The 11,513-nt window shown below is 42.1% G+C and overlaps 1 protein-coding gene across 1 annotated transcript in view; it reads left to right on the forward strand.

Annotated features, from left to right (window-relative positions):
• Positions 1-7,397, forward strand: part of kirrel3b (kirre like nephrin family adhesion molecule 3b) — a 173,504-nt gene extending 166,107 nt beyond the window's left edge. Inside the window, exon 16 of the mRNA XM_053422142.1 lies at positions 2,968-7,397. Within this exon, the coding sequence (XP_053278117.1) occupies positions 2,968-3,429 (462 nt within the window). The 3' untranslated portion in view covers positions 3,430-7,397. The remainder of the gene's footprint in view (positions 1-2,967) is intronic.
• The last annotated feature ends 4,116 nt before the right edge of the window (positions 7,398-11,513 follow it).

An 11,513-nucleotide genomic window follows, 5' to 3' on the forward strand; every position in this document is an offset into this window, starting at 1 on the left:
TTATTACTTGGACCATATAGATGGACAGTGGGCTTTTATAAAGAGCGTGTAGGACTGGGAGAAGTGCTGGGGATTCATGAGATGTGCTGATTCAGCTCTTTCAGCAGCATTTCTAACCGCTCACAATTTGGAATAAACTCCCCCTTTGAAAATCGTTTTTTTCCCCAACACATTCCCAAAAGGAGCAGAAAAGGGATATGTGACACATCAGACCCATTGGGACCTGTACATAGGCCGTTATCCAGTCTACTACACACATGTTTGACTTAAATGAGGGAATATGTTACTCTCTGTACTTCTTAAAGCAGTTTCATCATGATACAATATAGTCTTGATTTTTAAGAGAATAATACAATATTTTCGATATCACAAAAATTCTGCCACAATATGTTTCGATTCAAGATAACTAAGTGGCCTGTGATGGTTATTAAACAATATTATATGCTGATTTTTGGGTACCCCTAACCCTTCTTTTTAATAAAAATATACCTCATTTATACCCTCTGTAAATGTAAGCATAAAGTGTCAAACATAACTAAAAGTCCAAACTGGTCAGCAGCAGTAGAACGGCACATCTATGCTTTAATGCTTCATCGCCTTTGATTGACAAGTGTCATCTGTGTGTGCCGCTCAGTGGTTTAATTTCCACGTCCTACCAAACAGAACTGAACTTTTAGTGCATTGAGTCTATTATTTTGAGTTCAAATGCAGTTGTAGTCCTGAGACGTTCCAGTTGTTAGAACAGAGCAAATGCAAACCATTTCACATGTCCCTCAAAGTACTTTGCATGTAATCATCAGTAGTTGATAATACTCATAATTTTCCAAACTTTCAAACTAATCCCTCAGCTCAGCCTGTTTTCATCTGTCTGTTAAACCAGACAAGCCCCGAAACAGGGATCTAATCATTGTGCAGCCACGTCGACATCAGCATGTCAGACAGACTACAGCGTGTGAGTCACAGTGCAATTTTGAATTATAACAAGAAGTTGTTGTGGCAGGTAGCAAGAGACAATACTGATATATTTAGAAAGATGATAAATGAGTCTGACCCGGGGTACTCCACCAGTGTCCGATCGATGGCGTCTACTCTGTGGTGTGTGTCTACATCCTGTGATATCAATACTCATGCAATAGTCATGCTGCTGGAGCTCTGCAGACTGGTTCTGTACATATAAAGAAGACTAAAACGCTGCTGTGGTCAGATCAGTCCAATTGTGTCTTATTCAGTGAAGCCAATGTTCAATGAACGCAATAAAAACTGACTTCAGTACTGTTTATAGCCGTCTGCCCATTTACTGTACATAGCCTTGAATGCATCGGCTGTTGCAGACGAGGCACTTTGCTTCCAGTTCTCAGATGAAAGCATTTTACCGCCTCAACTGCAATAAATGATCCTTGTGTGATTTGTCCGGTTGTAGACAGTCTTCTGTCAAGGCCCCTCGCTCACTTCCTGTTCCTCTGGCTTCCAGTAAAGTTGTTAAGTCATCTGCTTCTCCTCCGTGTGTGCTGCTGTCGCACCAGTGAAGTAACTTTGATAATTAAATTACTAATTTGCAATTTTATCATTTTACACAGTCGATAAGAGGTAAAATTGCCTTTACACGCAGTTACTAAATACCTAAATTGCATGTAAAAGTCCAAAAGGTCAGCTGAAATCTTTATAAAATACATTAAAATGCCCTCTGTGCTCCTCATACTTCCCCCTTGTGCAAGAGAAAAACTCAATATGTCTATGTGAGTTGTGGCTCAAGTCCTTCAAATACATGGGGAAAGTATTTTCTATCATCCCTCTGTGCTTTTCATGTAAATGCACAGGTAAATCAAACACAGAGGATTATCTCAGCAGGTGTTTATTCCACCTCTGACCCGCTTTCTTGTCGCCAAGACTGTAGATAAATTCTCTCTCCGCAATTCACATTTAATTTATAATATAAAGATAATATCACAATTTTGGCCCTATATGTGCAAGGTGACGTACTGTAGGTGGGTGTCAGTTCAGAAAAACAGCAGCAAGCTGGAGCTTATCAGTGACACAGAAACAAACTCCATCCCGTTCATTCGTCCTCTTGTCCCAACGAGTGTTGGCGTTGGCTCCCTGGAGTGTGCCTCTGTTGTGTTTGCCTGCTCGAACCAGTATCCCTGCCTCCCTCGGGCTGGATTTTTGTTTTGATCCCAGCTAATGAAAGCGTGCTTGAGGCGAGAGCAGAGGGGGGGGACTGCAAAACACATAAAGGCCAGACGCAAACAACCTCCTTTTCTGTCTGATAATGACAAGCATAACGAGGATCCTCTCAGGTTCTCGCTCTCATTTCCTCATTATGAGGATTCTTCTGCTCACCATGCTTGACATTCACATCCATTCACAGGGGGAAATTGAAAAAAATAACAGATACACAAACACACGCCTGCCCTATCTGGACCCTTAGTAACAGCGTGGTGCCTGCAGACTAACACACAAGTGACACAGTCATAGCCTCAGAGGCCATTTCCGTGCATACATGAAATTACTGACACTATGATCCATCGAGGTCCAATTAAAGCTGGTATCTGAGTAATTTTGCAGTGACATGTAGGATGCCACATCATGAATCATTGCGGCCCACTTAATTAGCAGGGAACAGGATTTTTAGGCTAGTATGGGGGCTGACTAAAGCCTAGCACGAAGCTCTGCTGCTGTTTTTTATTCTCATGATGCACCCAGCAGCCTGTTTCCCTATTTATTCCTCAATTTGAAGGGTAATTACAGCTAGTTTGACCTTGACTGTGGTGAGCTTTGAGTAGAATACATGAGAATGCATATGACATAAAGGGATAGTTTTATTTCTTTCGACTCTACTTTGTTATTGCATATAATTACAATGATATAAATAGGTGTTACAATAAAGAGTTTGACAGAAACAGATATTTCTGAAATGATTACATATATAAAAATAATAATAGTCTTTCTTTCTTGTGTTTTGAACAGGACCCAACAAACGGCTACTACAGCGTTAATACCTTCAAGGAGCACCACACGCCTACCACGGCAGGGAATCAGTCCACAGAAGTTAGGAACCCCTCCAACACAGGTACCCTGGGCAAGCAGCGAGTACCGACTGGCATGTCCTTCACCAACATCTACTCCACCCTGGGAGCAGGTCCCAACCGCCTGTATGACTACAGCCAGCGCTTTGTGCTGGGCATGGGCAGCAGCTCCATCGAGCTCTGCGAGCGGGAGTTCCAGCGCGGCTCGCTCAGCGACTCCAGCTCCTTCATCGACACACAGTGTGACAGCAGCGTCAGCAGCTACAATAAGCCGGACGGCTATGTGCAGTTCGACAAAGACAGCAAGGCATCAGCCTCCTCCTCCTCCCACTATTCCCAGTCATCCTCGCAGAACTCTGATCTCACGCGGCCCCTGCAGAAGCGCATGCAGACCCATGTCTGACCACCAGGGAGGGAGGGTGTTTCACCAGGCTGTAACACGAAGTCTGGATTGTAAAACTGTGAAACAATTAGCTCCCCTGAGCTGCTAAAGTAACTGTGTTACTGTGTGTTTCCTCTGGACGCCGGGACTGGCTTTAACCCGCCAGATGACTTGTCCAGACTTCTCAATGTCCCACAAAAGTGGATCAAGAGCCTTATTTTTGTCATGCTTAACTCATCAACCACCTTCATTTTTTAAACACAAAATCAGAATTGTGCCACAAAGAGGTTATTTGCCAACACACAGGCTCGGAGTCTATATATTCAATACTTGGCTTTGACAGTGGGGATTGTTGAATAGGAATATGAGGCTTTTGTGTGACAATCAGTTCCCATGGCAAAGACAGTGTTTGCCTTTTGAAGAAGAAGAACAGAGTTTGTTGTTATGAAAGTTGAAGCTCTCAGCACGACAAGCACAATAATGAGTGCGAGCCAATGTCCTGCTGCTCTCCTGCAGTTTGAAGCACAAAAACGAATGTGCACTTGGTTTTAGTTAAAAAACGATAACTCTTCCCTCACCCCCCACCTTCCCTTCCGACACTGTATGCTAAGCGGAACTCGTTGAAACTCGTCTCCTGTGTAGGTGGAAGAAAACTTTCTCCATGTGCCCACAGACGTCTCGAGCACTGAGAAAGATCGGCAGTTTTTCTCTCTCCGCAGCTGTATCTGGGCCACAGAGCCGAGGAGATAAAGCGGGGCCGAGTTCTCATTTTAAATCACTGAGTCGTTATTTTACTTTGGCACTCTGTGATAAAAAGAATATCAGTGTACATATTTGACTGCCATTTCTTTTTTAGCATCTAATTTCTGACTGATTGCCCTCATTGAGGACTCTAAACGAGACACGAGCGCCTCTTCTCCCCACATATCTTCTTTGCCTTGAGGGTCTGTTTGAACTGTGTCAATACAAACTTCGACAAAGTGAGATAGACATACAGCACCGGCTCCTCTGTCGACGGGGAGTGGATGTGTACCGCGACAAATCCAGCTCCGAGGCACCAGCTTCTCGCCGCAGATCATCGGCCATACACTTGGGAATTAACTGTTAAATGAAATGTGGACATTATATTTGAGCCGAGCTCCTTATTGTGTTGTTATCCCATTGGTCGTCAATAACATTGTTGACACTGGAGCTGCTGACTGTATGCCTACCAGCGACCCTGCTGGTCATCAAGGTACATCACATATTTGGAGAAAGTGTTTCATTTTTTGCTGTCTGCTGTTCATGCTGACATATTCCAAGTGCATCAGTTTATTTTGTTGTCTTCTACACTGTATGTGACGTGTGAAATGTATTATTTAATCAGGCTGTATTGGTTTAGTTGAGATTAGAGACAGACTAGTGACTAATCATGCAGAAACACAAACTCATACTTTACGTACTTCTACTTTGCAGAAGTGTGCAAAGTGCAGACACTGTCTAGTATTCCATCTTTATTTTGGCCTGGATGCAACCAAACATCACAAAAGACCTAACACAATTTGCCATCAGAAGACACTGGTGTGTTCTTAAGCTCCCTTACAGCATACGTTGACTGATAAGGCCAAACTCTTTAGAGCAACCATTACATTTCTGTCACAGCCACAGTGTCACATGACTTTTGATTTCAGCCACGAAAAGCCTCATATGTTTGAGATCCCCCCCCCCCCCAAACACACACACACACACCCACACAAAAAGACAAACACATTTTATAGAATCAGCCGGGCTATCATTTAATCAGGTCTTTGAAGTTCCTGGAAAAGATCTGCAAAAAGCTGTAAAACAGTGGCTCGCGGTAGCAATGTCCCTTTTGTTTTCTTAAACCAAACCAAAACAGAACACAAAGCATAATATGATATATATGATCTAATTAGGTCGTTTTTTCAGTATGCTCCATGGTGCCGCAGTCAGTCGGGATAAAGTGAGGCTGAAACTATGAAATCTGACTCCCGACCTGAGAAAAAAACAAGCCAAGCATTTCTAACAAACGCAAGTTGTTGTTGTAAGCACTTTGCATACGATTAGACTCAAGGCATTTGAATGGGGTTTTCCACTTGAGTGGCATTGGTTTGGACTCTAATTTTAAAAATGGATTGGCGCCCATTGTACAGCTTAAGACAAAACGCTCTGTTTCAATGCTGATAATCCAGCTTGGCACTTAGCAGACTGTATATAAATCTCCAATGCTGTGTTTCTCTGTATATAATTTTTTTTCCTGGCTTTTCTTTCCTGCCCAGTCAGATTTCTCTACATCGGGAGCTAACAAATCCACGTGGCTTCAAAACTGTACAGGCTGACAATCATTTTCTTTTAATTTCCTCCTGCTTGTTTCTCTCAAATTACATGAAAAGCTTGTGCAAGGAGATTCTTACCCAGATCTCACAGGGGAAAACTCACACTCTGCACACAGAGCACACAGGAGGCTATAGGATGAGAAGCGGGAGCTTAGCTGGGACAGCTTTGAAGTGAGATGCAGTAAGAGGTTATTATACCTTCAGCCCTTCTGAGAGATGCCCAGATGCCCAGAAATATATTACATATGGCACCATGATGTCTGTCAAGTATGCTTGAGCCGGGGTTTTTTTTCCATTTATTTTCCTCAGGATTTATGAGTGCAGGACCACATTTTTAGCTTGATATCGGCAGAAGTCAATTACAGTGTAGCTACTGCTACAGTGACACAATTTTCATTTTTATTATTATTTGCATATTTTATCCATCATTTTACATCCACAGCATCCAAAGTCAAAAATGTCCCCCCATTCAAAACTTCCAGCACAAGACAAACATTCAACAATAAAACAAGCAAAATTTGCCTGTAGTCTAAAGGTTTCAGTTTTCCTTATCTGTTGCCGTTCCGACACTGATCCAAACATGATGCATTTTCCCAGTCCAGGGAATCTGCACTCTGCAGAGCAAACATAAATATTTGATAAGCCCCAGCCTTCTGTCCCGACCCCCCTCCCGTACAGCAGCAGCCACAGTGGGTGTGAGAGCTCCATAGGATGCGAGTGCCATGTCCATCATTGGGAATCGAAGCCCGTGTGGGAAATCTGACCTGTTCACCTGTGGACGATCGCCCTGGCTGGTGCTGGCGGGGCCTGTTTGTCAGATGCCAGGGCAGAACAGATGAATAAACACAAAGACCCACAACGATTACAAAAGGGGTTGCTGCCCTTTCCTGATAAAACAAGAGCTGCGCTTCCAGAGCAGAGGATACAGTTCTCGGACTTAATTAATTAAAGGACAGTAATGTGGTGAGACACAGAGGTTATGAGCAGTGTCAGGTATAGGATAGGTGTTTGTAACGGAGTCTCTGCCTGACTGAAGGTCCCATTTGAAATCCTGGATCGATCATAATAACCCTTCTTTCTTTACTGTGTAAATGCTTTCTATGACTCTGTTTCTCTCTTTCTCTCTCACTTCTGTTATTTTCTACCAATCAACCTTGTTAGTACTTTAATGACATACTAATGTAAGGGCTGGACTGGGTAGTATTTGCAAACGTCCCCCAGAGTTTGCTTTAACCTGAAGGGCACACCGGGGACGCTGTGTGTTTTGGTTTTGCTGCGTCCAGTGTACAATAAGGCCACAGAGAAACTGAAAAGCATTTGAAAGTCAAATGAGTTTGCTTCTGTGATTGGTTGAATCGTTCTGTATAATGCAAAATAGTTTGCAAATACTACAGGACCCAGGTCAATAAAAAAGTACTGAACTCACATGGTCATTTGAAGAGTTTGTATAAATAATGAACCATAAACACACAGTAATAGTGATGAAAAGACAACATGTAAATTATAAACGGTGAACTGCTATTTTCAGGCGGTGGCCCTCTGTATCTAAGAAAAAAAAATCTGAAAAAAGTTGTATTTTAACTGTACTGGTCTGTGAATCTATGATGCTTTTGCTCTGTATATTTGGAGAATAAAAATGTTGTTTGAGTTTGAGTCTTTTTTGCTATTTTGTCTGAGAAAGAATGACTGTGAGCAGAATGAGTGATCCTTTGCAGAGTAAGATGTTTGTGGCCATATTCAATATTCCCAACCAGTTTTGGACAGTGGTTTCTGTAAGGAAAATTATAAAAAATAACTCCTACTCTTAACATTGCTATTCTTTTTCGCTGTGGTTGACTGTTCAAGCCTATATCATATCTGATGTAGCAGATGAGGAAGGTATTTACAGGATGCTAGATAAAATATTCTAGAATAGAAAAAAAACACAATCCTAATTACATGTAGAAAAGAGGCCATCACTCTGTCACGCCCTGATCAGCTCATATTCAGTAGCTCAGTTAGCAAATTAGCTACTAGACTAATCTATGCCTAGCTCAAGTGTACTTTTACAGTATTTGTTAAGAAGGTGCAGACTGTTGTTTATTCTTCCCCCACTGATATTTCCTCGGCAGTCAGCAGATTCACACCATTACATTTACATGCAGCCCTTTAATCCATTAATAGGACCATTGCAGCCTTACTCTAAATTAAATGAACTCACATAAACACCTTAGCTTGTCTTTGAGCACTGGCTCCAATCCTAGAGGGCCAAAACTTAAAACAGATTTGAATTCCCTCATGCATACAGTCAATACAATCCAAGGGCAATTACTCTTTAGCTGGATTAATCCACTTGCAGGCTGTATGGAAACATACTGTAGCATTTCTGAAGCCCCACATCAGGAACAGTCCTCTGATTTGTGAATGCTGGGCGGCTTAGAGGGAGAACGCATTTCACCGCTATACACATCAAACTGGTACTCCTCCAGATAAAGGACTCTACTGCAAAGCAAGTGCTATAACCCGTCCTGTCTTGGTATTGAGAATCCATCTGCCGACAACACGATTTCCCTGGAAAAGCTTCCTGTGTTGAATTTAAAAAAGTAAAAAAAAAAATAGGAATAGATGTGTTTGGGTAAACATTATACAAATAACAGTTTTCGGATGTGTGATGGATTTGGCTAATCACGTAAAACTCATTACTACTCAGATCTAGGCCAGACATTTGTCTGCAGTATCATTTTAAACTCTTTCCTCAGAGCTAATTGCAAAGCACTAATCATTCATGCCCACCTCTCCTGACAGAGTAGAAAGCTTTGCCTGGCTCTCCGCGGGCCTCACCTCTTCCAAGAGATACAGTTTTATTACAAAAGGTCTCTTAAATAACTCTGCATCGTGTCCTCTGTCATGAATTACCTAGGCAGATAATTGCACCTAGAATCCAATTTAACAGAGGCAAAATATTTTGAGCGAATGGCAGACAAACTGTAGTGTTAAGTAAACCAACGCACTCCATTACTTAATCATAGGCAGGTATTTTCATGCTGGGAGAGAGACAGTTGGTAGAGCGAAAAGGCTGAACAAGACGTGAAGTGACTAAAAATCCTGTCAACAGAACCTGCATATTTGGGTTGTGGTCATTATGCTGTTGTGCGTCTGATTGAATTGTCAGACTTGTTTATAGTCTCCAAGGGAGTTGAATGACATGTTGAGGCAAAAACTCACACTGCTGCTTCCTTCAGGCATCGCTAACAAAACTTTATAGTCATTCATTTATTAAAAGTAGGGTTGGTAAGTTGTTTCAGTAACACTTTTTATCTTGGTTGTTGTAAAACCTCTTCACGTCCCCATACACATCAATTAATAAAGACTTCTGGACAAAAAAAGAAAAAGAGCCACAGGACTTTGCTAAATCATTTAATTTGGACTGAATGATTGGCTGCTGTACCTGTTTGTCACTGGCCCACCAGCCTACTTGTGCTCTCACTGTGCATAACCAGAGTCTTCACAAGCTGGAGAGACATTCACCACTGCAGCAGAGACGATAGCCAGAAGTTAGCCTAGCAGTTGTCAGGCAGTGGGCATTCATGTGTTCTGGGGCCTTCACGGTCTGTCTTTGCAAACCTGAACCCAAAAGCTCCATACCTTGACCCTTGACCTGTTACTGTATGACCTGCGACCCGACCTTTCACCTGTGATAAAACATGCATTAATACATTAACAGTCACTCAAATCAAATGGGTTATGGCGTCCTTGTCTTAGTGGTTGAGTTGTGTTCTTGGAACAACATATGTCCATCACCTGTGCTCTTGCAGCACTATGTCCTTCAACGACAACCTGCCTAGCTTGTGTTTACAAAAAGCTACATCGTGGTTTTGTTTACAATCAGCAAAGCCACTTAGAGCAAACTCACCACTGGACATTTTGCTCTTTATTTGTAAATGGTCTGTACCACGGCTGCCCCTCCTCCTCTGTGTGTGTGAATGGATGTGTAAATTATGTCTGATTGGTGCGGCAGGTTTGAGACGATTGAGTGTGTGATTGGTGTTAGGTTTGGGGCTTGGTTTCTCCCGGCAGGAGAAATGAGATGTCATAGACTTTTTCAATAAGATCAATTATTTCGGATGACTAGGCTTCATACAATCTCATTTAGATGTAAAATATTCTGCACAGTCATTTGATTTCTGCCAAAACGAAAAAAAATAATACTAGGAGTTCGTGTTTTATTTAGTTTTTATTGTTGTCTATGAATTTATATAAGTATATTTTTTACCTGATACACAACTTTTTTGCAGGTTATTCAACACAACGCGGGACTTTCTGGGCTTGCCAAACCTATCTTTAACATAACTCTGAAGCAGAAAACAACACAACCAACATCAGTCTTTCAGATTAGCATGGACTCTGAAGAGTAAAGTAGAAATATAAAATATCAGGAGTAGAAGAAATTGCAGAGACAACACTCCCATAAAGCCTCCTTATTTCAAGGTTGTGCCTTTGGTCAAATCTAGTTGCCTATTCACTCTTGGACATGACTTTGATTGGCAACTTTGTAAATCTTTCATACCAGGCAGGTTTGTATCGTTTGAGATGACATAACCTCTGGATGCCTCCACTCAGCAGGGCTGCATTATTTAAATCAGGAGGAGGTGGCTGTGTCTGTGCGTCCTGCAAGTCCTGCACATGTGAAATAACCCGCTTAATAAATGATAGACATTTGAAGACATGGCAAAGTATGTTTTGTTCTGCAGACACATTAGTAATACACACATAAATCAAAATAAGGGTGTCATTAAAAGTGTCCCCCCCCCCACACACACACACACTTACCCACAACACAGACACATTGAACAAACCAATTAGCTTACTATAGCTAAGGTTTTTCAGGTTGTGTTCTCGGGTCCAGAGTTCCCTGGCGGCCAAGACCACAGCAGTTCTGAACCGTTTGAACCACACTGCTGGGAATGAAGCAGTTGTGTCTGAGGAGCAAAGTGGTCCCGAGCCGTTCAAACCACTGGCACGGGCAGGGAAGTGTGTGTGTGTGTGAGACCGCCGGCGCCGACCCAGCCCTTTATTATGTCGGTTGAATACGTAAGCATTGGTCCATCAAAGAACGGTCATAATTAGGTTAAAAGCTCTCTTCCTTAATAAAGTGAAGCTGTCTCTACTGAGAAAGATGCAGAGTTTAAGTAGCCATGATGTGTAGGTTTCTCTCTATGAAAAGAAAGAAACATTAGGGAACTTGCAGGTGTACGATGTAAACATAAACAGCAAAGTGATTCCTCACTGCAAATACAATCATCTAAGGCTGCATTCCATCCTTGGATTTATCCTTACCCTTGGATTTTCTTTCCCTTTTTCTTTTCACCCACAAGGTTTCCCAAATAGATGCTTAGTCCACAGTTGAATTACTATTAAAGAGCAGCTCGCTGCCAGATCCTGGGGGCTAAATAAAACAGAAATTCTCATGGCCTTGCGAGGGCAGTGAAAATCGACCGCGGGTGGCACAATGTTTTTTCTGCCGTAGGAATGTGGATTTAAAGTTGGTTAAGATAGATAAATCTCCCCTCCTGATTACAAGGCGACTGCAGAGTCAATCCCAAGGAGCATCTTAAATGAATTATTGATTCCATGACCTTTCCCTGTGTTAAGGTTTGCTCTTGCTTGTTCCAGCTCTGTTGACTGGACTCACACTATGGTCACTTTGGATTGATCAAACATGAGCTCTCCATATTATACTGTTAATTGTTCTCGCTGTATTTGCACGGTATAATAACAGGTGAGGCACGG

The sequence above is a fragment of the Pleuronectes platessa genome, chromosome 5 (assembly GCF_947347685.1).
Source record: "Pleuronectes platessa chromosome 5, fPlePla1.1, whole genome shotgun sequence".
NCBI lineage: Eukaryota > Metazoa > Chordata > Actinopteri > Pleuronectiformes > Pleuronectidae > Pleuronectes > Pleuronectes platessa.